Source organism: Gymnodraco acuticeps, unplaced genomic scaffold, assembly GCF_902827175.1.
Source record: "Gymnodraco acuticeps unplaced genomic scaffold, fGymAcu1.1, whole genome shotgun sequence".
NCBI lineage: Eukaryota > Metazoa > Chordata > Actinopteri > Perciformes > Bathydraconidae > Gymnodraco > Gymnodraco acuticeps.
Genome location: NW_022991516.1, coordinates 167,979 through 194,964, shown reverse-complemented (window position 1 = coordinate 194,964; position 26,986 = coordinate 167,979). Strand labels below are relative to the sequence as shown.

Below are 26,986 nucleotides of genomic sequence, written 5' to 3'. Positions count from 1 at the left end.
TACAGATGGAGAGGAAGGACAAGGAGGAGAGTTTAAAGAATGGACAAAGAGAAGAAAGAGCGGGAAGAATCCGAGTGCAGCCAGTCGATGTGTTCGGAGGTTTTCGGGGTCCAGCGGAGGGTCGAACTCTGCTTCAACTAACAACCCAGCTCCACCTCCATGGAGAGCAAAGAGACACGCTGATACTAACGTGAGTACTCCATCGGTTCTCAGTTTCAAGGTCACCTATTGTGCAAAATCCATCTTCTTCATGTCTCTCTACATCAACATGTGTCCCCTCTTCTTCATGTCTCTTCTACATCAACATGTGTCCCCCTCTTCTTCATGTCTCTTCTACATCAACATGTGTCCCCTCTTCTCCATGTCTCTTCTACATCAACATGTGTCCCCTCTTCTCCATGTCTCTTCTACATCAACATGTGTGTCCTCTTCTCCATGTCTCTTCTACATCAACATGTGTCCCCTCTTCTTCATGTCTCTTCTACATCAACATGTGTCCCCTCTTCTTCATGTCTCTTCTACATCAACATGTGTCCCCTCTTCTTCATGTCTCTTCTACATCAACATGTGTCCCCTCTTCTCCAGGTCTCTTCTACATCAACATGTGTGTCCTCTTCTTCATGTCTCTTCTACATCAACGTGTGTCCCCTCTTCTTCATGTCTCTTCTACATCAACGTGTGTCCCCTCTTCTTCATGTCTCTTCTACATCAACGTGTGTCCCCTCTTCTTCATGTCTCTTCTACATCAACATGTGTCCCCTCTTCTTTATGTCTCTTCTACATCAACGTGTGTCCCCTCTTCTCCATGTCTCTTCTACATCAACATGTGTCCCCTCTTCTTTATGTCTCTTCTACATCAACATGTGTCCCCTCTTCTTCATGTCTCTTCTACATCAACATGTGTCCCCTCTTCTTCATGTCTCCTCTACATCAATATGTGTCCCCTCTTCTTCATGTCTCTTCTACATCAACATGTGTCCCCTCTTCTTCATGTCTCTTCTACATCAACATGTGTCCCCTCTTCTTCATGTCTCTTCTCCATCAACATGTGTCCCCTCTTCTTCATGTCTCTTCTACATCAACATGTGTCCCCTCTTCTTCATGTCTCTTCTACATCAACATGTGTCCCCTCTTCTTCATGTCTCTTCTACATCAACATGTGTCCCCTCTTCTTCATGTCTCTTCTACATCAACATGTGTCCCCTCTTCTCCATGTCTCCTCTACATCAACATGTGTCCCCTCTTCTTCATGTCTCTTCTTCATCAACACGTGTCCCCTCTTCTTCATGTCTCTTCTACATCAACATGTGTCCCCTCTTCTCCATGTCTCCTCTACATCAACATGTGTCCCCTCTTCTTCATGTCTCTTCTTCATCAACACGTGTCCCCTCTTCTTCATGTCTCTTCTTCATCAACACGTGTCCCCTCTTCTTCATGTCTCTTCTACATCAACACGTGTCCCCTCTTCTTCATGTCTCTTCTACATCAACACGTGTCCCCTCTTCTTCATGTCTCTTCTACATCAACATGTGTCCCCTCTTCTTCATGTCTCCTCTACATCAACATGTGTCCCCTCTTCTTCATGTCTCTTCTTCATCAACACGTGTCCCCTCTTCTTCATGTCTCTTCTACATCAACACGTGTCCCCTCTTCTTCATGTCTCTTCTTCATCAACACGTGTCCCCTCTTCTTCATGTCTCTTCTACATCAACATGTGTCCCCTCTTCTTCATGTCTCTTCTACATCAACACGTGTCCCCTCTTCTTCATGTCTCTTCTACATCAACACGTGTCCCATCTTCTTCATGTCTCTTCTACATCAACATGTGTCCCATCTTCTTCATGTCTCTTCTACATCAACACGTGTCCCATCTTCTTCATGTCTCTTCTACATCAACATGTGTCCCCTCTTCTTCATGTCTCTTCTACATCAACATGTGTCCCCTCTTCTTCATGTCTCTTCTACATCAACATGTGTCCCCTCTTCTCCATGTCTCTTCTACATCAACACGTGTCCCCTCTTCTTCATGTCTCTTCTACATCAACATGTGTCCCCCTCTTCTTCATGTCTCTTCTACATCAACATGTGTCCCCTCTTCTTCATGTCTCTTCTACATCAACATGTGTCCCCTCTTCTTCATGTCTCTTCTACATCAACATGTGTCCCCTCTTCTCCATGTCTCTTCTACATCAACATGTGTCCCCTCTTCTTCATGTCTCTTCTACATCAACATGTGTCCCCTCTTCTTCATGTCTCTTCTACATCAACATGTGTCCCCTCTCCCTCATGTCTCTTCTACATCAACATGTGTCCCCTCTTCTTCATGTCTCTTCTACATCAACACGTGTCCCCTCTTCTTCATGTCTCTTCTACATCAACATGTCCCCTCTTCTTCATGTCTCTTCTACATCAACATGTGTCCCCTCTTCTTCATGTCTCTTCTACATCAACATGTGTCCCTCTTCTTCATGTCTCTTCTTCATCAACATGTGTCCCCTCTTCTTCATGTCTCTTCTACATCAACATGTGTCCCCTCTTCTTCATGTCTCTTCTTCATCAACACGTGTCCCCTCTTCTTCATGTCTCTTCTACATCAACACGTGTCCCCTCTTCTTCATGTCTCTTCTACATCAACATGTCCCCTCTTCTTCATGTCTCTTCTACATCAACATGTGTCCCCTCTTCTTCATGTCTCTTCTACATCAACATGTGTCCCCTCTTCTTCATGTCTCTTCTACATCAACATGTGTCCCCTCTTCTTCATGTCTCTTCTACATCAACATGTGTCCCCTCTTCTTCATGTCTCTTCTACATCAACATGTGTCCCCTCTTCTTCATGTCTCTTCTACATCAACATGTGTCCCCTCTGTGGAAAGAGACTCTGAAAGTTTCAGGAACAAAGATTCTCTCTCTTTTTGATCCATTTCTATAAAAACCTGTCTGAAAATGAGCTGATCAGATTTTGGCCACTTTATGATGTGTTGTCTTGTGTAACCATCAGCCAATCAGCAACCAAGGTAACCCCCCCCCCCCCCTTATCACCTGAATCTCCTCCTAGAGCACCATTGAGTTCTTTGTAACCAAATGTCTCTCAGAGGGGCGTGGGGAGGGGCTCCTTATTTTCATCTAAATTAACAGACAGAGAATCAGCACTTTGGAAACAGGGCTGAAACAGAGGGGATTATGGGTAATGCTGCAATGATCTGTTTGGTGTTTCAGCCAATCAGAGACAGGCTCTGGATATATCTGAGACCTATAATATAACAGTATAATAGGGCACCTTTAAGATGAACAAGATATTGTTTACATTGTGTGCATTCATGTAATGCATAGAGTCTATGATGTGGCTGAGGTAAAGGGTCATTGGGGGTCCCGGGCCTTGTTAAGGGTTAGAGTTAGGCTAACCCTTAACCTTTTATATATTTTAAGTGTGTTGTTTTTCTGAATTGTGTCTTTGAGTTTCAAGAAAAGCGCTTATTATTATTATTACTTATAGGGAAGTGGTTGCACATTCTGCTGAAACTTAAACCAAGAAACTGAACCATCAGCTCCTTGAAGAAGTAATAATAAAAGTGAACATAATCATGCAGTGGATTCTTATGATGCACCACTTTCCTTGAGGAGGCTCCAAAATAGTCGCATCTAAATCACCGATATCAATAGACATGGCGTTGAAAATAGGCACAGTCACTATCTCCTCTTTGCTCCAGATTCAGGTGAGACACTGACATTCAACTCCACGATCTGATTGATAGATCCGTGCGATTGAAGGCTTCTCCGGTTGCAAAACACTGCAGTGGTTTAAAATAACTACTAAGCAGATTTTTTACAACCGTTGAAAGTTCTCACGATTACAAACATTTCATATTTCATGCAATATTGCCAAAAAGACAAGTTTCCAGATGTGCTGTCAACATTTGAATCAGCCTACTCGTGCTGCTGTATCTTTGTTATCTGAATCTTTGCAGCTCAGTCTTTCCAAACACCTTTCCCGAGGTCAACTAAGTTCAGCCGAACTCTGTCTTCATCCAACACCAAACCACGGCACATGTGTTCACCCCAAACATAAATAAACACATGTTGTATCCACTAGTAAAACAACAAATCCATGTGGGTCGAAAATAAACCATCAGAAGATCAGCCGTGCTCAGGAACTGGTCCTCAAATAGCTCCATGTGAGGAGTCAGGATTACACTGTGATATACATCTAACCTCTGACTCCAGTGGTTTTCTCCAAAGCCTCTTCATCACCTGTTGAATTCATTGTGTCCCATCATGCAGCCCAACAATCACAATATCTAGAATCTTGAATCTTGGATATACCCTTATATTTGACCAAAAATGAAGTTAAAACCACACACACACACACATCACACACACACACACACACACACACACACACACACACACACACACACACACACACACACACACACCACACACACACACACACACACACACACACCATACCATGTATACATCACTTCAGGGGGACATTACATTGACTTACATGCATTTCCTGGAGACTTATCCTAACCTTAACCATAACCAACACATGCCTAACCCTAACCAAGTCTTCACCCTAAAATTAATGATTCCCCTTATGGGGACCTCCAATTTGTCCCCATAAGGGAGGCGCGTCCCCACACGTGACTGTGTAAACAGATTTAGGTCCCCACAAGTATAGTAATGCTAGGACACACACACACACACACGCACACACACACACACACCACACACACACACACACCACACACACCCTCACACACGCGCACACACACACCCCACACACACACACACCCTCACACACGCACACACACACACCCCACACACACACACACCCTCACACACACACACACCCTCACACACCCCACACACACACACACCCTCACACACACACAAACACACCCTCACACACCCACCCCCCCCACTCAGCGCTCTGACAGCTTTTAGAACCGCAGGTCCTCCAAAGGGCACATGTATTTTGAGGTTTGTGATTTGGGACTGGCTGCAGCTCTTTGGAGCCAATAACTGCCCACTTCATAGCGTCCTGAACAAAACACCTGACATGGTTCTTTGATTGGTGCTTCACCCGTCCACCAAGCAGAGGTGGTAGAAGTACTCTGATCTTGTACTTGAGTAAAAGTAGAAGTACTCTGATCTTGTACTTGAGTAAAAGTAGAAGTACTCAGATCTTGTACTTGAGTAAAAGTAGAAGTACCAGAGTGTAGGAATACTCTGTTACAGTAAAATACCTGCATTCAAAATGTTCCTCAAGTGAAAGTAGAAAAGTATTGTCATCAAAATATAGTGAAAGTAGCGACAGTGAAAGTAGTCGTTGTGCAGATTGGTCCATTTCAGAATAATATATATGATATGTTTTATAATGATTGATCATGAAAGTGTTCTCAAAGCTGGTGAAGGTGCAGCTAGTTTGAATGACTTTGTATACTGCAGGGTAGCTGGTGGATTTACTCCAGGTGGAACTAAAGTCTGATTCAACACTTGATTAGATTTCACATCATTCATCCACATCTGAGAAGTAACTAAAGGGATTAAATACATGCAGTGGAGTAGAAGTACACAGTGGCATAAAATAAAAATACTCAAGTAAAGTACAAGTATCTCAAAAATTGAGTAAATGTACTTGTTACTTCCCACCGCTGAAATCCAAGCAGCAGTTTTGCAGTAACTGCTGAAAAACAAACCATCTAAAGCACGCTCTCTGTATGCTAATAATAGTTGGAGGGTAATCCTGCAGCGATGCAAAGTACCAACTACTTGATGCAACGCTTTGCTTCAAATTATCACAAGTACAAATCAAGATCTCCACTATCATTACATTCAGTCCGTCACAATCTACCCTTTGCTCCAGGTGAAGATGAGACGATGAAGAAGCATTTCTGGAAGTGCATGGTCACCACTTGACACAGAGGAACAGTAAACCACACTTCATACGAAATGCAGTCTGCACTTAACCAGAAATGCAAACAAGCAGAAAGGGCAGAGTTTTTTAAGTACAATATAAAGTATATATATATATATACACGTGACGGATATAAACAAAGTGAAGTATTTACACTATGAACACCATAAGGAGGTATACACATTATAAACAGCAGGGTAGAAATGGAATACACCATGGATACAGGTATACAATGCAATAGACACTATCCACAGCATCAATATGAATATACTATAGACCGTTATTGATATTATGAATGATTATGAGTATGGTGAAGAACATGTTGACAGTTTTATGAGTAAAGTGACGAGGTCAGTGTAACAGATTACATTTTTAAAGTAACCCTCCCACCCTGCTCTCTGAACACAGGTATGAACTAAATCCCCATCCTCTAATCTTTCAGGAATCTTGCTTCCCAGCCAATCGGAGTCTCAAATCTCCTGATGGAAAGTTGAAATACGTCGACGTCCCGGTCAATAATACCCCAACACACCCCCCAAGAGTGACAGCCAGCTGTCCCGACGAAATACAAACCCTGCCCAAATTCCTCTGCGCTTAAATCACCTAAAGTACTCCCCCCCCACACACACACACTCTGACGTACCACGATTTAACACCAAGATAGACCTCTGATCCATCATCTAATACTTTGGGTTCATTTTAGGTCAGTGTTATGAGAAAAGGCTGGCGTGTTAGGGTTTCAAGATTCAAGGCTTTATTGTCATTTGCACATTTGTTACAGTGTAGATATGTTAATGAACAACTGAAGTCTCAGGCTCCTCCAACAGCGCAACCTATAGGACATAGAACAGATAGAACAGATACAAAAGTGCAGTAGAATGTTTTGAGATGTGCAAGTAAATACAAATAAAATAGAAATAGTGCAAGAAGAGTCAAGTCAATGGAATGATATGATATAGATCAGTTAGGGTCTACAGTGCAGTGAGTAATGGTTAACCTTTATTGAGGTCCATTGGTTGGTGGGGGGAGGTTTCCCAATCAATTTGAGTGACTTTGTCAAAGAGTCTGAATCCTACAATGGCAATCAGAAGGGTCCACTTCTTCGCCCAGTACAGGAAAGATGCTTGCTTCAGTTAACTAACGTCTTTCAATCTTACATTTATTAGCTTCTTCAACGTAATGTCTGCAGACATCCAATCCGAATCAGAACACTCTGAATGTAAGAATGTAAGGAGTATTAATCTATCTAGATAACTAGCTACTTAACCTACAGCGTCTCCATTGGTTTTGAGATGGTATGGTCCACTTTAGGGGTGTCCAAACTCGAAATAGAAAGAGCCTTCCAGGCACTAATGGGAGAATATGTTGTTATGGTGCCGAGTGAGTGACTATTGCAGGTAATAAGGATGTATTAAAGGTTCAACCCCACTGACATGTTGGTTTGAACTCTTTGGGGGGTCCAAGTGTTAATAAGGGTGGTCATTTGAATCTTGACCTTTGCAGGACATCAAAAAGTACTTTGCATTACTTACTTTTCTGTCCTTTCTTCTGTTATTCTTAAACTACTCACTGCAACTTCATGATTCGATCACAGACTGTCCGAAGACTTTTGCACTGTCATCCCAATTTGTTGCCACTAATCAGAAATCAATGCAAAATAAATAACCACAAGATGCTTGCTGCCGTAGAGTGGTGTAGGAATGAGTCCGGCAACAATTGCATTTAGATCTGACCAAAAGAGATTTAAAAAAAAATCAGAAATCCATGAAAAAAAAGTCAGAATAAAAAATAAATTCCGATTTTATTTTCCTCAAAATCAAAATTGTGACTTTTATTTCAGAACAAAAAATATGTTTTTTTCACTTTTCGCTTCTGTTTTTATTAGAGGTAATAAAAAAAAGTGTGTTTTCTAGATTGAAATTCAGTTTTGGGTGTATCAATATTCAGTCTTTAAATTGTCTGATTGGGTTTGCAGTATGAACTTGGACTTGAAGGCCAAATACATTCATTCAATGGGAATTTCACATTGCAAAAATCGAACATATGCAAGTGTAACGGTGAAATAGGTATTCCTTAATTGTGTCTGAAACAGTCAGGTTAATTGGTCCATAGTGGTAAAGACAAAGCGTTGTAGCCTAAATAAGGTGTAGGTAAACCCAGGCAGGGTTGAGAGGATTACCGGGTCAGACGGAGTGAGACTGTGAGATCCTACAGGAGCTATAATGGAGCCCAGAGATCAACGTGGTGATAATCCCCGCCTGACGACCAGTTGACGGCCGGCTGAAATGTCTTTATTGCTTTGCTGCCAGCCCACTGCGTGTCTCTGGAAGGCAGAATGTTCTTTTGTTATTCTTAGTGCCATAGCCTTTTATCACAGACTGTCCTCAAACTTGTCAACGTTAACCCCGTCTGGTGTTGTCCTGTGTTGCCACGAAGCAAAAACCAATGCAAAGTACCCTAAGATGTGACGTAGTACCACTGGTGCTCGTTGCCTTATGGTGGTGCAGGAATGAGTCCTAAACCCCCTAAATGACTCTGAGAAGCATTTGATAACTTCCCCTTCCCTGAGGGCAGCATGTGAAATTTGCATCGAGAACTGCCAACGTGATCATCCTTTTTGAGTTTTAAGAATAAAGTCAGAATACCGAAAACGTCTCAGAATTCCAAAAATAGGAATTTTGGAAAACGTCAAAATAAAAAATCAGAATTCCCCCCAAAAAGTCTGACTTCCGAATAAAGTCTGAATTCCATAAAAAGTTTAAAAAAAAACGAAAAAGTCAGAATTCGGGGAACATTCAGAATTCCCCCCAAAAAGTCATGATTCGAACAAAAAGTTAGAAAACCTATTTTTTTTTAGTCAGATTCAGAAAAAGTCTCAATACCAAAGAAATAATTAGGATTCGAAGAAAAAAAGTTAGAATTCCCCAAAAAAAGTCTGAATTTCTAATAAAATCTGAATTAAAAAAAAGTCAGGAATGCAAGAAAAAGTAATAAAAAAGAAAGAAAAGTCTGGATACCCTAAGTCAGTGTATGGCCAGCTATACTCTCTCCTCCTCCTCTCTGGAAAGCAGAAGGCATGGGGGGGGGGGGGGGGGGGTGTAAGGGGCAAATACAGGCCAAGCTTCAGGCGTATATAACGAGGTGCTGTTTGAAAAGGCTAACTCCCCGATTTCCAAAGCCTCCATTTGGGTCTATATTGGGAGGTAAGGAGAGCGGAGTGGAACTCCTGCAAAGGGACTGATTGCAGAATTTAAAATAGCTTCTCAGTGGGAACACGGGTTTGTTGGCCACAGCTGTCATTAAAGGAGCAGCTTTCAGCCGTTAACAGCTGAACATCACACATTTAGACACACACACACACACATACCATGTATACATCACTTCAGGGGACATTACATTGACTTACATGCATTTCCTGGAGACTTATCCTAACCTTAACCCTAAACAACACATGCCTAACCCTAACCAAGTATTCACCCTAAAATTAATGATTCCCCTCATGGGGACCTCCAATTTGTCCCCATAAGGGAGGCGAGTCCCCACACGTGACTGTGTAAACAGATTTAGGTCCCCACAAGTATAGTAATACACACACACACACACACACACACACACACACACACACACACACAACACACACCACACACACACACACACACACACACACACACACACACACACACACACACACACACACACACACACACACACACACACACACACACACACACACACACACACACACACACACACACACACACACACACACACACACACACACACACACACACACACACACACACACACACACACACACACACACAGGGGATAGAGGCCTGAAATAAATGTTAGCTTCACAGCAGCCTGACAGACAAAAGAAAGCATCTTTGTTTGTTGTGAGCAATTCGATGAGTGATGTTGCTAAGACAGATGTATAAATAGACTCAAACAGACAGTTAACAGCCTGTCTTGCATAACTAATTTAACTTCCTGGGTAATGGCTGGAACAGCAAACAACTCCTCACACAGTCTTACAGTCTTTCTCCATGTTCGTTGTGATTTTACACTGGGTTTTAAATCATACAAACCATGTTTTTGTTAAACTAGCCGACAGCCCCCTCGCACTTTTACATTAAGTTATTTACATTTACCGTCAGGCTAATGTCCACAAATCTAGCAGAGGCGATTGAAGTTGAATTAGTCATCAGTCAGAGCCTCATTGGGACCCTAGAATGACATACAATCCAACCTTTAACTATTACCAATTACCAAGGAAGCAGCTTTCCATGGATGATTGTGAAGTCGCTCTTATGACTATAATTCAAATTACTATGGTGCTTTCTGGCCAGGAAGACATTTACAACAAAGTGGAGCTTTGAGAACGCAGAACTCCGTGAATGACTTATATTGAGAAATTAACAAAAAGGGAAAAAAGGATATATCTAATGATTGACCAAGATGATCAAGTCCAAAATGTAATATGTTCTGCCTTTACCCTCGCTACATCCTTCCACCAAATTGTATGTAGATTGGGCCGGTGGTTTCGTCGGATATCCTGCCGACAGAAACCAGACAAGTTCGCTAATTATGCATCTTCTTCTTCACAGGTGGATGATGTTAGCTTATCACATCGTTCCTCCGTTAACTCTCCGTATGTTCCTCTGAGGCTATGACTTCCCATGGATGAATGTGAAGTCGCTCTTATTGACTATAATTTAAATTACTATGGTGCTTTCTGGCCAGGAAGATATTCACAACAAAGTGGAGCTTTGAGAACGCAGAACTCCGTAAATGAATTATATTGAGAAATTAACAAAAAGGGAAAAAAGAATATATCTAATGATTGACCAAGATGATCAAGTCCAAAATGTAATATGTTCTACCTTTACCCTCGCTACATCCTTCCACCAAATTGTATGTAGATTGGGCCGGTGGTTTCGTCTGAAATCAAGCTGACAGAAACCAGACAAGTTTGCTAATTATGGATCTTTTTCTTCACAGGTGGGTGATGTTAGTTTATCACATCGTTCCTCCGTTAACAGCATTTTATAACTTCCACTTCCCTTAGGGCCACCATTTTAATTGACATCGGACCAAAAGTGTTTATAATTTTTGATTTCTAGGAATAAAGAATTCCCAAAAAAAGTCAGAATACAGAAAAAGTCAGAATTCGGGATAAAGTCAGAATTCCACAAAAAGTTAGAATTTGGGATAAAGTCTGAATACAAAAATAAAGTAAGGATTTGAAAAAAAAGTCAGAATTTGGAATTGAGTCAGAATTCGGAATTATGTCGGAATTCGGAAAAAAGTCAGATTTTCCCCCCAAAAAGGCAGAATTCCCTCAAATAAGTTCAGTCAGAATTCCCAAAAATGGAATGGGTTCTGCCTTTACCCTCGCTACATCCCTCCACCAAATGTTATGCAAATTGCGCCAGTGGTTTTGTTGGAAATCCTGCTGACAAAAAGCAGGCAAGTTAATTATGGATCTACTTCTTCACAGGTGATGGATGGTGGCTTATCACATCGTTCCTCCGTTAACTCCGAGTTCCTTTGAGGCTTTGACTAACCCTACTGTGAGGGAATAATTCTGTCTTTGTCACGGTGTGTGAAGCAGGTAGGACCCAAATGCAGATCAAAGTGAAAATTCCTTTATTTCAAGGCTAGGTGAAAACAAAGACAAAACAGAACACTCACCGACGAACTAGTCATGACAAAAGACGAACCGACAAAGACAGACAGAAAAACCAGAACTTAAATACACACAAGACTAATCACACAAACAAGACACAGGTGAGGAGGGAGGAGAAAACACAGGGGCCACAGGTGAACACAATCGGGTAATCAGACACACCAGGAAAACTAACGACAGGGAACCACAGACAAATCCAAACAAGACACAACGCAGACAGAAACAGGCAAGACAGGAGGTGAAGACCTTTCAAAATAAAACATGAAACAAGACAAGACACCATAAAGACAGATCGTGACAGTCTTACTCCTAAGATATTTAACTGTTGACGTTTATAACCAACCCTGACTCGTTATCTCCTTTAAAGAATGTGCTGCTGCACTCATTCTCAGTTTTATGACCGGTCAACTCTCGGTCACAGAGCCTAAGAGTCAGGCAGGTGATTCAGTATGTCCAGATGTTGGGGATATCTCCAGTGTTCCCAGCTGTTGATTAACTCTCTGTAAACTAGTTGAAAGGTCTATCGAGAGAGAGGCTGGTCAGATTTGACATGGCAACCCACCCGTGCAGTGACTGAATTTCTCCGGCCGATACTTGTAATAAACATCAGTGTTTGACATCAAAGCTCCAACTCTCCTCGTGTCTCTCTGAGTCCTGACTCTCCATTGCTGCAGAAGTTCCCTTACACCTACCAGTTTGTGGATGTCCTGGTTTGATTCCTGGAAAGATTAATAATACATTTTGTTTTGAACAGGGCACTGAATCAAAGGGAGAGAAACATGTTGCTTTCCAGGAAAATGGGAACGCAGGTAGGTGGAACATTTTACATTTCTCATGGGTAATCTGACGAGTTGACCTCACTTTTGATTCTGTTTGGTTCTCAGAAAGCTCATCAGTGGCCTCAGAGGTCGTTGAAGTTGTTTCCCAGTCCCACCGGTCTCTCACTAAGCACACCACAGAGTCTTCTGGAATAAACAACTCTCTGCAGTCCAACGTGGAAACCATGCCTGGTCAGTCCATTCAGTTTATCCTTTGTTTTTGGTGACTATATTGGATCAAGAGCTATGAGTTTGAATCTCCACATGGCAGACATTGTTGTGTCTTCTGAGGCCGAATAAATGTATAACTCGACTGGATATACTCTGGATAACTCAGGAAAGAGACCGGAGACAAGAGCTTCTAAGATCTACGTGTTTTAATTGCAAGAAAACCAACATAAGACATTTTTCAAACCCTTATGACATGTACTGCCAGGAGCGGCGGGGGCTGTAGGCTAGGGTAGGCTAAGCCTTCCCAAATATTTGTGTCACTGCATCCTAAAAATAAAAATATAATGTCTAATGTCTGTGTCTTTGACATTAGCGCTCCTAGCCACCTGTGCCCTGTACTACAAAGCCAGTTCAACAGACCCTGGTTATCAACTCGGTAAATCAAGCCAGGGATTCTCTCTCCAGCTGAGAGCGCGTTCACGTGAAAGGGGCGGGGTTAGCTACATTTGACCAATCAAAAACAGGGACAAGTGTACTGACAGCGCAGCGTCATACTTCATTAATGAAAAGTAAACTAATATTAGACAAATATGAAATTTAAACATCCATAAACATATAATCCAGGATACAAGCCACAGAGTTGCTGCAAGGAGAATACAGAACAACTGGTTAAAAAATAAATAAACTACCGAGTGTTTGAAAGCGTATAGTTTTATGATATCACTGCCCCTAAGACACGAGTGGATCTGACTTTAATTACATTTGACTCGAGTGTTTCGTCAACATAATGTGTTGCTTAAAATAATACTTCAGCATACAGTATGTGACACTGTGAGTGACGCACGGCCAGATACGGCTCAGCTGACTCAGATAAGGAAACATATGATATATTATGATATTATATGATCGATGATCTGATTGATGATGTGATATGAATGATGAGTGCGACACGTCGGCGTCTTCTCTGCATACGGCAGTTTAAACTGTATTTCCTTTATCCTGTAATATGACTTGAGAGATTTAAACTCCGCACACTGAGCTCTGATTGGTCAGCAGGCGGTGCTTTCACTGAGTTGATCTCTTTTCTATAGACGCCGGAGGCGGGCAGCGTCAGGTAAAAACAGTTATTTAGCCTTCCCAAACTTGAGCCTCTCGCGCCGCCTATACTGTATGTAGTAACGTGTGTTGTTTATTGTTCTCTTTTATCCTCTCTTATCCTTTATTTTATATATTTTCTTATATCTAATGCTGTTATATTGTAATTTTAAGGGTGTCTATTTATTACCATCTGGCCGGGGACAACAGCTGGAAATTAGCCATGTCGGCTAAAGCTGCACCATTTACTGTTTTTGTGACAGCTCATCGATGGGACTGTCCACGACACTATCAATAAACTCATTATAAAGTCACAGATCTTAGATAACGTACATCATTTCCTGTACTTGACTCCTATATTTGTATAAACAGTCATTTCATGTACATTCATATACTATATCCGTCTGAAACTACAGTAAGAGGGCATTTGCGTTTACAAATCATTGTTTTACCAACGTGTAAACCGATGGTTGCGGTTTGATGTCGGCTGGTATTTTAAAACGTTCTCAAACTTCCTAGGAATCAAGCAATCATTCCAATTGTTCCAAAAAGAAAGTGAGGTTCTCAGAGTGGTTACTTCATACGGACAGAGATACATATTTTTACTCTATATAACTCAATCTAAGATATTGTGAAGGTAAACTTCTGTTGTTGCAATGTTGAGGTAGAATGAAGGAGTCTGGAACCGTTGTTAGCCAAAAGCACTGAAGAGTTTTATTGGAGAAAGTACAGACAATAACGGCCGGGAGATCATCTTAGTTTCACACATGTCCAGTGCTCCACCAGCGCACCAAAAGACACAAAACATCTAACCAACACGAGGAGAGGCGGGCTTCCAGAAAGCCCGCGTATAATCAATAGCCGATGCAAGACAATGATCTGCTTGTCTCAAAGAGATCCTGCCAGATCTCAAACCCCCCCACGGATATCGGAGAAGCGTTTGACCTGTGACCTCAACCTACAGTGGAGTCTTTGAGTGACTACAAGCAGATGTTTGCAGTATCACAGACTCTAAGGAACCATAAAAGACTCTATAAACAGATCAGATGAAAATATTCTCTTACAGATATATTTTTACTTAGAGTCTATTCATGTACATTCATATTCTAAAGCCTTCTGAAACCATGAGGGCATTTGCGTTTACAAATCATTGTTTTACGTGTTTGGTGTGTGTGTCAGATTTTAAGTCGTTAACATGTTGTGTATTATTGCTCGAGGAAGTTATAGCTGTTTCAGAGTACGCGTGAAGGATCAGGAAGCTCTTTTTTGATTATTCTGACACTGGGAGCCTTCTGTAAGCTGTTGAATTTACTTTAACAAAGGATTTATTTTTCTTCACCCAAAGAACCAAAAGAAACTCCAGTTGTTGATGAACCCCTGCCCCATCTTCCAGTCACCGCCATGTTAACCAAAGAGGGCCTGAAAGCCGCCCAGTCCCATAATGCAGAAGCTCCATCAGGTGAGTGTCTCTAGAAGGTAGTGTCTCTACTTTAAAGAGTCCTCTCCTGATGATGTTCAGGTGTATATCAGTATGTAGTGTCTCTACTTTAAAGAGTCCTCTCCTGCTGATGTTCAGGTGTATATCAGTATGTAGTGTCTCTACTTTAAAGAGTCCTCTCCTGCTGATGTTCAGGTGTATATCAGTATGTAGTGTCTCTACTTTAAAGAGTCCTCTCCTGCTGATGTTCAGGTGTATATCAGTATGTAGTGTCTCTACTTTAAAGAGTCCTCTCCTGCTGATGTTCAGGTGTATACCAGTATGTAGTGTCTCTACTTTAAAGAGTCCTCTCCTGCTGATGTTCAGGTGTATATCAGTATGTAGTGTCTCTACTTTAAAGAGTCCTCTCCTGCTGATGTTCAGGTGTATATCAGTATGTAGTGTCTCTACTTTAAAGAGTCCTCTCCTGCTGATGTTCAGGTGTATATCAGTATGTAGTGTCTCTACTTTAAAGAGTCCTCTCCTGCTGATGTTCAGGTGTATATCAGTATGTAGTGTCTCTACTTTAAAGAGTCCTCTCCTGCTGATGTTCAGGTGTATACCAGTATTTAGTGTCTCTACTTTAAAGAGTCCTCTCCTGCTGATGTTCAGGTGTATATCAGTATGTAGTGTCTCTACTTTAAAGAGTCCTCTCCTGCTGATGTTCAGATGTATATCAGTCTGTAGTGTCTCTACTTTAAAGAGTCCTCTCCTGCTGATGTTCAGGTGTATATCAGTATGTAGTGTCTCTACTTTAAAGAGTCCTCTCCTGCTGATGTTCAGGTGTATATCAGTATGTAGTGTCTCTACTTTAAAGAGTCCTCTCCTGCTGATGTTCAGGTGTATACCAGTATGTAGTGTCTCTACTTTAAAGAGTCCTCTCCTGCTGATGTTCAGGTGTATACCAGTATGTAGTGTCTCTACTTTAAAGAGTCCTCTCCTGCTGATGTTCAGGTGTATATCAGTATGTAGTGTCTCTACTTTAAAGAGTCCTCTCCTGCTGATGTTCAGGTGTATATCAGTATGTAGTGTCTCTACATGTCTCCGTGCTTTAATGTTCAAAAAGCTCTTCATTGTTCTCTTACTGTCTGTGCTGCAGCACCTCTTTTCACCCTCTGTCTGAAACCAGAGCCCAGTCTGCTCTGATTGGTTAGCTGGCCGGCCCTGTAGTGATTGGTCAACCTCTTAGAGATATCCTGCCTCTTAGCCTATCACGTACAATGTGTTGGAGCGCTAACCAATAGAAGCACAAGTCTTATATACTGATGTCCCCATGTTCCGGAAGTAAACAAAGGAGTCCAAGGCTGTAGAAACAAACCAACTTTCTTGAGAAACGTTGTCATTTTCTGTTTTTCTTTTTGTGTTATTTTCTTCCTTATCTTACCCAGTGTTTATTCTGTATCATCCTCTGTTTTGCAGCTGCGTCTGTAGCAAAGGAGCTGAGGTCTGCGATGTCTCAGGATCAGTCTGGATCAGTTTCTCAGGGTTTGGTTCATCATGCTGTCACCGCCTCGACCAGAATCAGCTCTGAGACTTCACTCAAATCTGATCTGAGTCCTGCTGCAATCCCAGAATCCCCCAGCATGAACAGAGGCGGATATCCATACACTCGAGGTGAGGTCAATGCTTTAATATATCACACTGCGCATCAGAGGTGGGAAGTAGTGGAGTACAAATACTTTGTTACTACACTTAAGTACATTTTTCTGGTATCAGTACTTTACTCCACTACTTATTTTTCTGACGACTTTTTACTTTGACTTCTTACATGTTGAACACAAATACCTGTACTTTCTACTTCTTACATGTTGAACTCAAATACCTGTACTTTCTACTTCTTACATGTTGAACACAAATACCTGTACTTTCTACTTCTTACATGTTGAACACAAATACCTGTACTTTCTACTTCTTACATGTTGAACCCAAATACCTGTACTTTCTACTTCTTACATGTTGAACTCAAATACCTGTACTTTCTACTTCTTACATGTTGAACCTAAATACCTGTACTTTCTACTTCTCACATGTTGAACACAAATACCTGTACTTTCTACTTCTCACATGTTGAACACAAATACCTGTACTTTCTACTTCTTACATGTTGAACTCAAATACCTGTACTTTCTACTTCTTACATGTTGAACTCAAATACCAGTACGTTCTACTTCTTACATGTTGAACACAAATACCTGTACGTTCTACTTCTCACATGTTGAACACAAATACCTGTACTTTCTACTTCTCACATGTTGAACTCAAATACCTGTACTTTCTACTTCTTACATGTTGAACTCAAATACCTGTACTTTCTACTTCTTACATGTTGAACACAAATACCTGTACTTTCTACTTCTTACATGTTGAACACAAATACCTGTACTTTCTACTTCTTACATGTTGAACCCAAATACCTGTACTTTCTACTTCTTACATGTTGAACTCAAATACCTGTACTTTCTACTTCTTACATGTTGAACTCAAATACCTGTACTTTCTACTTCTCACATGTTGAACACAAATACCTGTACTTTCTACTTCTTACATGTTGAACTCAAATACCTGTACTTTCTACTTCTCACATGTTGAACACAAATACCTGTACTTTCTACTTCTTACATGTTGAACTCAAATACCTGTACTTTCTACTTCTTACATGTTGAACTCAAATACCTGTACTTTCTACTTCTTACATGTTGAACTCAAATACCAGTACGTTCTACTTCTTACATGTTGAACACAAATACCTGTACGTTCTACTTCTCACATGTTGAACACAAATACCTGTACTTTCTACTTCTTACATGTTGAACTCAAATACCTGTACTTTCTTCTTCTCACATGTTGAACTCAAATACCTGTACTTTCTACTTCTCACATGTTGAACACAAATACCTGTACTTTCTACTTCTCACATGTTGAACTCAATACCTGTACTTTCTACTTCTTACATGTTGAACTCAAATACCTGTACTTTCTACTTCTTACATGTTGAACACAAATACCTGTACTTTCTACTTCTCACATGTTGAACTCAAATACCTGTACTTTCTACTTCTTACATGTTGAACACAAATACCTGTACTTTCTACTTCTCACATGTTGAACTCAAATACCTGTACTTTCTACTTCTTACATGTTGAACTCAAATACCTGTACTTTCTACTTCTTACATGTTAAACTCAAATACCTGTACTTTCTACTTCTTACATGTTGAACACAAATACCTGTACTTTCTACTTCTCACATGTTGAACTCAAATACCTGTACGTTCTACTTCTTACATGTTGAACTCAAATACCTGAACTTTCTACTTCTTACATGTTGAACTCAAATACCTGTACTTTCTACTTCTTACATGTTGAACACAAATACCTGTACTTTCTACTTCTCACATGTTGAACTCAAATACCTGTACTTTCTACTTCTTACATGTTGAACTCAAATACCTGTACTTTCTACTTCTTACATGTTGAACTCAAATACCTGTACTTTCTACTTCTTACACGTTGAACACAAATACCTGTACTTTCTACTTCTTACATGTTGAACACAAATACCTGTACTTTCTACTTCCTACATGTTGAACACAAATACCTGTACTTTCTACTTCTTACATGTTGAACTCAAATACCTGTACGTTCTACTTCTTACATATTGAACTCAAATACCTGTACTTTCTACTTCTTACATGTTGAACACAAATACCTGTACTTTCTACTTCTTACATGTTGAACACAAATACCTGTACTTTCTACTTCTCTCATGTTGAACTCAAATACCTGTACTTTCTACTTCTTACATGTTGAACACAAATACCTGTACTTTCTACTTCTTACATGTTGAACTCAAATACCTGTACTTTTTACTTCTTACATGTTGAACTCAAATACCTGTACTTTCTTCTTCTTACATGTTGAACTCAAATACCTGTACTTTCTACTTCTTACATATTGAACTCAAATACCTGTACTTTCTACTTCTTACATGTTGAACTCAAATACCTGTACTTTCTACTTCTCTCATTTCCCAAACAGCTGGTTCCTTTAGTCTGAATGTGTGTTTGATGCGTGATCATTATTCTTTAGAGTCATTGCGTGCCTATTGATTTGAACACGATCCGTGTATCCATCATTTCCTGGTCTTCTCTAAAGAAGAGGGACCAATGGAAATGTTGTCATGTTGCCGTTGTTCAGCATGGAAACATTCATTAGCTAACAATGACATTATTGTTCTATTAATATAAAGGGAGGTCAGGTACTCTTTAAAACAGCTGCTAGTTATGTGTACTTTTTACTGAAGTACACTTCAAAGCCTCTTTACTTTGACTTGAGGAAAGAAGTTTAGTCAGTACTTCTACTTTTACCAGAGTATTTTTAAACACGAGTATCTGTACTTCTACTTGAGGAAAGGATGTGTGTACTTTTGCTATCTCTGACTGCACATATATCTTCGGAAAGATGTATCAAAACACCTGTGAGTGGTTACTTCATGTATAGTGAGTCTTTTGGGAAATGTAGTTTTTGTGTTTTATCTCTTCAGACGTCGCGGAACCCAAACCACACCTTCGTCTTTCGGCCATGAGCAAACCCAACACAGAGTCTTCTCCTGCTGTATCATCTTCATCACCTGTTGAAACATCTTCATCACCTGCTTCTTCATCACCTGCTGTATCTTCTTCTTCACCTGCTGTATCCTCTTCATCACCTGCTGTATCCGCTTCACCTGCTGTATCCTCTTCATCACCTGCTGTATCCTCTTCCTCACCTGCTGTATCTGCTTCACCTGCTGTATCCTCTTCATCACCTGCTGTATCCTCTTCATCACCTGCTGTATCCTCTTCAAGTCTCCCAGCTTCTAAGGAGTCTAGTGTAAAGCCGGGGGAATATCCCTTTAAGAGATGTGAGTTCAACTGGTGATCTGTCTCTGGATTAAAGGTCCCGGTCTATGTTTGAGGCTCACGTATTATTATTTAAAAAAAAATGTTTTTAGCCTTTAATTTAACGATAAATAATGAAAAATAATTGTTTTCATTTTTAATACAAATATATTTGTATTTATAATGATTTTTGTATTATTGTTTCACATTAAAAAATACATTTTGATTTAAGGCTATTTCGAATTGTATTTCAATTTATTATTTTATAATACTTATTACAATTTTTGACATATATTATTCTTATTATTTTTTTCAGATAAAATAACTGCTTTTCATTTAAGGTTTTAAGAGTTAAGCTTGTTTCTTTTTCTTGTTTTATTTATACATGTTTTGATAAACTAAGTCAATAACATTTTTAAAAAGGGTTTAAAATATTTACATTTTTAATTATCTGTTTTCCAACATTTACCACTTTTACGCTTGTTTTTTTGTGTCTTTCTAATGAATAATAAATCATTTTCTTCTCTTTAATTTAGTGCCAGTTCTCAAGACGCCCAGTCCCAGTCTGAAGAGGAGTGTGAGCTTCCCTCAGCCTGCAGGTAGAACACACTCACGGCCCGTCCACGCGGCAGCTTCAACGGAGACGCTTCCCCTTCACTTTGAATGGGGTGACGTCACGCTTTGCCGCCGTTGCTCGCTTCGAAAGTTGAGAAAAGTTAAACTTTTCAAGCGTCAACGGAAGCGCCAGCCAATCAATTCATATGCCAGTACAAGCGCTAGCCAATCAAACCGCGTGCTTGGGTGTCCGGGGCGAGAGATTCATGTGATTGATTGTTGGTCGCACGCCAGACACGTCCACCGGCAAGCTTCAACGCGCGCTGCCGTGTGGACGCACCGTAAAGATACACTTTATATTTATTAAAGCAACAACAGCGTTTAAAAGTATGTCCTTTAGCTATTGTTGTTGTTGTTGTTGTTGTTGTTGTTGTTGTTGTTGTTGTTGTTGTTGTTGTAGCTTTGAATGCAGGATATTTTAAATTATTTGGGTTACTTTTACTCTTTGAATTTATCTTCTGCCATCAAATGGAAATTAGCTTTTTTGCTATAATCTGGCATCTCTTCTGTTTTTGAGACATTAATGTATTTGTATGCATGGTCCTGGTTAAGATATGTAATAATAATAATAATAATAATCTCTCTATTCACTCTGATTGTTTTCTGTTTCTGTAGAAAAATTACTTCCCTCCAAATCAATCATCAAACCTGGTTTCTCACCGAGTTTGGACAAGTGAGTTGTGCCAATAAACACGTACTCATGACTAATGTTAGATTAATACTAGCATAACTATAGGGCCTCTTTAAAGCCTGTCTGCAGCCTCAGTTCACGTGTAATTGTATATGTTGTTCCCTGTTTGTCCTCAGGAAGGTGAATAAGGCGCCGGGCGTTGAGTTTAAACAGGATTTAATGAAATCTCAAACGCTGCCTCGCTCTAACAGCGCTCAGGCCAAGCGGGCGCTTTTTGAGAGAATGAACTCCGAGCCAATTAAGTGAGTTCAGCATTTAAAGGTCACCTATTATGCAAAATCCACTTGTGTCCCCTCTTCTTCATGTCTCTTCTACATCAACATGTGTCCCCTCTTCTTCATGTCTCTTCTACATCAACATGTGTCCCCTCTTCTTCATGTCTCTTCTACATCAACATGTGTCCCTCTTCTCCATGTCTCTTCTACATCAACATGTGTCCCCTCTTCTCCATGTCTCTTCTACATCAACATGTGTCCCCTCTTCTTCACGTCTCTTCTACATCAACATGTGTCCCCTCTTCTACATCAACATGTGTCCCCTCTTCTACATCAACATGTGTCCCCTCTTCTTCATGTCTCTTCTACATCAACATGTGTCCCCTCTTCTCCATGTCTCTTCTACATCAACATGTGTCCCCTCTTCTTCATGTCTCTTCTTCATCAACATGTGTCCCCTCTTCTTCATGTCTCTTCTACATCAACATGTGTCCCCTCTTCTCCATGTCTCTTCTACATCAACATGTGTCCCCCTCTTCTTCATGTCTCTTCTACATCAACATGTGTCCCCTCTTCTTCATGTCTCTTCTACATCAACATGTGTCCCCTCTTCTTCATGTCTCTTCTACATCAACATGTGTCCCCTCTTCTTCATGTCTCTTCTTCATCAACATGTGTCCCCTCTTCTTCATGTCTCTTCTACATCAACATGTGTCCCCTCTTCTTCATGTCTCTTCTACATCAACATGTGTCCCCTCTTCTTCATGTCTCTTCTACATCAACATGTGTCCCCTCTTCTTCATGTCTCTTCTCATCAACATGTGTCCCCTCTTCTTCATGTCTCTTCTTCATCAACATGTGTCCCCTCTTCTTCATGTCTCTTCTACATCAACATGTGTCCCCTCTTCTTCATGTCTCTTCCACATCAACATGTGTCCCCTCTTCTTCATGTCTCTTCTACATCAACATGTGTCCCCTCTTCTTCATGTCTCTTCTACATCAGCATGTGTCCCCTCTTCTTCATGTCTCTTCTACATCAACATGTGTCCCCTCTTCTTCATGTCTCTTCTACATCAACATGTGTCCCCTCTTCTTCATGTCTCTTCCACATCAACATGTGTCCCCTCTTCTTCATGTCTCTTCTACATCAACATGTGTCCCCTCTTCTTCATGTCTCTTCTACATCAACATGTGTCCCCTCTTCTTCATGTCTCTTCCACATCAACATGTGTCCCCTCTTCTTCATGTCTCTTCTACATCAACATGTGTCCCCTCTTCTTCATGTCTCTTCTACATCAACATGTGTCCCCTCTTCTTCATGTCTCTTCTACATCAACATGTGTCCCCTCTTCTTCATGTCTCTTCTACATCAACATGTGTCCCCTCTTCTCCATGTCTCTTCTACATCAACATGTGTCCCCTCTTCTTCATGTCTCTTCTACATCAACACGTGTCCCCTCTTCTTCATGTCTCTTCTACATCAACACGTGTCCCCTCTTCTCCATGTCTCTTCTACATCAACATGTGTCCCCTCTTCTTCATGTCTCTTCTACATCATCATGTGTCCCCTCTTCTTCATGTCTCTTCTACATCAACATGTGTCCCCTCTTCTTCATGTCTCTTCTACATCAACATGTGTCCCCTCTTCTTCATGTCTCTTCTACATCAACATGTGTCCCCTCTTCTTCATGTCTCTTCTTCATCAACATGTGTCCCTCTTCTTCATTTCTCTTCTACATCAACATGTGTCCCCTCTTCTTCATGTCTCTTCTACATCAACATGTGTCCCCTCTTCTTCATGTCTCTTCTACATCAACATGTGTCCCCTCTGTGGAAAGAGACTCTGAAAGTTTCAGGAACAAAGATTCTCTCTCTTTTTGATCCATTTCTATAAAAACCTGTCTGAAAATGAGCTGATCAGATTTTGGCCACTTGATGATGTCATAACGATGTTTTGTCTTGTATAACCATTAGCCAATCAGCAACCAAGGTAACCCCCCCCCCCCTTATCACCTGAATCTCCTCCTAGAGCTCCATTGAGTTCTTTGTAACCAGATCTCTCTCAGAGGGGCGTGGGGAGGGGCTCCTTATTTTCATCTAAAGTAACAGACAGAGAATCAGCACTTTGGAAACAGGGCTGAAACAGAGGGGATTATGGGTAATGCTGCAATGATCTGTTTGGTGTTTCAGCCAATCAGAGACAGGCTCTGTATATATCTGAGACCTGTGATATATTGATGAAAAACAGTATGATAGGGGACCTTTAAAATATTATTTCCATTTTATCCAATATCACTGACATGTTTTCCTTCATTGATTTTTCCTTTCTGTTGAACAGACCGAAGGATTCGAAGCCGAAGCTGAAGCGCTCTCAGAGTTTCGGACCTTCGAGCGCCAGCGGGATAAAACAGATGCTGCTTGAGTGGTGCCGCTCCAAAACCATCGGATATCAGGTAACACTCCACATATTCAAATAGTATTTTCTCAATAACAGCTTCGTGCTAACCAACGTCTTGACTCACAATATTGATTTAAAAATGGTCGAGTTGCCTTCCTTAAGAAAAAATGGTCCGTTCTACTGCGTACTACCGTTCTTCTTCTGCTGTTCCCTTTAGTGTTTACTTCGTGTCTGTCTTCTTCTGCTGTTCCCTTTAGTGTTTACTTCCTGTCTGTCTTCTTCTGCTGTTCCCTTTAGTGTTTACTTCCTGTCTGTCTTCTTCTGCTGTCCCTTTAGTGTTTTACTTCCTGTCTGTCTTCTTCTGCTGTTCCCTTTAGTGTTTACTTCCTGTCTGTCTTCTGCTGTTCCATTTAGTGTTTACTTCCTGTCTCTCTTCTGCTGTTCCCTTTAGTGTTTACTTCCTGTCTGTCTTCTTCTGCTGTTCCCTTTAGTGTTTACTTCCTGTCTGTCTTCTTCTGCTGTTCCCTTTAGTGTTTACTTCCTGTCTGTCTTCTGCTGTTCCCCTTTAGTGTTTACTTCCTGTCTCTCTTCTTCTGCTGTTCCCTTTAGTGTTTACTTCCTGTCTGTCTTCTGCTGTTCCCTTTAGTGTTTACTTCCTGTCTGTCTTCTGCTGTTCCCTTTAGTGTTTACTTCCTGTCTGTCTTCTTCTGCTGTTCCCTTAGTGTTTACTTCCTGTCTGTCTTCTTCTGCTGTTCCCTTTAGTGTTTACTTCCTGTCTGTCTTCTTCTGCTGTTCCCTTTAGTGTTTACTTCCTGTCTGTCTTCTGCTGTTCCATTTAGTGTTTACTTCCTGTCTCTCTTCTGCTGTTCCCTTTAGTGTTTACTTCCTGTCTGTCTTCTTCTGCTGTTCCCTTTAGTGTTTACTTCCTGTCTGTCTTCTGCTGTTCCCTTTAGTGTTTACTTCCTGTCTCTCTTCTTCTGCTGTTCCCTTTAGTGTTTACTTCCTGTCTGTCTTCTGCTGTTCCCTTTAGTGTTTACTTCCTGTCTGTCTTCTTCTGCTGTTCCCTTTAGTGTTTACTTCCTGTCTTCTTCTGCCGTTCCCTTTAGTGTTTATTTGCTGTATGTCTTCTTCTGCTGTTCCCTTTAGTCTTTACTTCCTGTCTGTCTTCTTCTGCTGTTCCCTTTAGTGTTTACTTCCTGTCTGTCTTCTGCTGTTCCCGTTAGTGTTTACTTCCTGTCTGTCTTCTTCTGCTGTTACCTTTAGTGTTTACTTCCTGTCTGTCTTCTTCTGCTGTTCCCTTTAGTGTTTACTTCCTGTCTGTCTTCTTCTGCTGTTTCTTTTAGTGTTTACTTCCTGTCTGTCTTCTTCTGCTGATTTCTCTGACATCCAGCTCTCTGTCTTTTAACCTCTTTCCTTCTCTTATTCACTTTTTTCTTTAGTGGGGACAGTTGAGCCTAGTTTAGACATAGTCCCTTGATCCTCCTTAGCAACAGTCTGCTCCCCTTTGCAACGGCCTGCTCTCCTTAGCAACGGTCTGCTCCCCTTAGCAACTGTCTGCTTTCCTTAGCAACGCTCTACTCTCCTTAGCAACGGTCTGCTCTCTTTAGCAACGGCCTGCTTTCCTTAGCAACGCTCTACTCTCCTTAGCAACGGCCTGCTGTCCTTAGCAACAGTCTGCTCCCCTTAGTAACGGTCTGCTCTCTTTAGCAACACTCTGCTAGCGAAAATTGCAGACCTCTGAAATGTCAGAATAGACCAATCAGAATTGTGTATTCAACTGTCTTTAAAGGAAACTGAATAAACCGTATATCAGATTAAATATGATTCTGTTTTTATGTTGTTTTTTCTCTCAGAACATCGATATGCAGAACTTCTCGTCCAGCTGGAGCGATGGGATGGCGTTCTGCGCTCTCGTTCACTCCTTCTTCCCGCTGGACTTTGATTACAACACGCTGGAACCAAAGAACCGCAAACAGAACCTGGAGCAGGCGTTCACCACCGCAGAGTGAGTACTCTGGAGTATCTGTTCTATGAGTAGAAGTATTAGGAGCTCAAGGTAAAGGTAGTACAATTCTTCTTTTAAAGGAACCACTGTTTGGTTTCTTCTCAGCGAGTATTTTTGATATTCAAATCAGAAAGGTGTTAAAAAATAACGCAAGGCTAAAATGTATTTGCTTTATTTCATGGTCGACAGTATATATGTGCAGACGATTTAAAAAAAGCAATACAAATAATACTTTTTCTTTTTAATATGTTTTTTTTTTCAAATTATGAATCCTTGTTGAACATTTGAAAATAAAAATGTACGTTATTTTTTAATTATATATTTTTTCCCATTTAATTGATTTGTTTTCAATTACATACTTTTCAAAAATAAGTTATTTATCTAACAATATGAAAAAAGTACTTTTTCTAAACAATAGGGTACTTTTTTACAAATCTAAGGAATCTTTGAAATAATTATTTCCTTAAAATGTGTAGATTTTTTAGGAAATTAACAGAACATTTCAAAATTAAGATTTTTTATTTTACATATAGGTAACTTGAATAGATAGAGTACATCACTAACTCATATTTTAGGATACATATTATTTACATATCAATTGTAACTTACTGAGAGCAATTGGTTGCAATTCTGTTGTCTTTCAGCAGGAACCAGTGAAACCTTTTGGAGTATTTACACTTTATTTATTGTGCGTTTCAGGAAGCAGGCGGACTGTCTGCGTCTGATCGAGGTCGACGACATGCTGGTGATGGGCGACAGGCCGGACGCGATGTGTGTGTTCACCTACGTCCAGTCTCTGTACAACCACCTGAAGACGTTCGAGTAACTCTGTATCAGAGGAGATTATACATTAAAGGTCACCTATTATGCGAAATCCACTTTTTCCACGTCTCTTCTACATCAACATGTGTCCCCTCTTCTTCATGTCTCTTCTACATCAACATGTGTCCCCTCTTCTCCATGTCTCTTCTACATCAACATGTGTCCCCTCTTCTTCATGTCTCTTC

The 26,986-nt window shown here is 40.7% G+C and overlaps 1 protein-coding gene across 1 annotated transcript; it reads left to right on the top strand.

Moving 5' to 3' along the window:
* The first annotated feature begins 16 nt into the window (after positions 1 to 16).
* Positions 17 to 26,958, top strand: LOC117533366 (smoothelin-like protein 2). The gene is made up of 12 exons (XM_034197062.1): positions 17 to 190; positions 12,370 to 12,424; positions 12,500 to 12,625; positions 15,045 to 15,158; positions 16,596 to 16,790; positions 19,719 to 20,078; positions 20,592 to 20,654; positions 21,286 to 21,343; positions 21,478 to 21,603; positions 23,915 to 24,029; positions 25,828 to 25,979; positions 26,679 to 26,958. Exons 3-12 carry the CDS (start codon positions 12,619 to 12,621, stop codon positions 26,803 to 26,805), a joined length of 1,317 nt encoding a protein of 438 aa, XP_034052953.1. The 5' UTR covers positions 17 to 190; positions 12,370 to 12,424; positions 12,500 to 12,618; the 3' UTR covers positions 26,806 to 26,958.
* Positions 26,959 to 26,986: the final 28 nt, after the last annotated feature.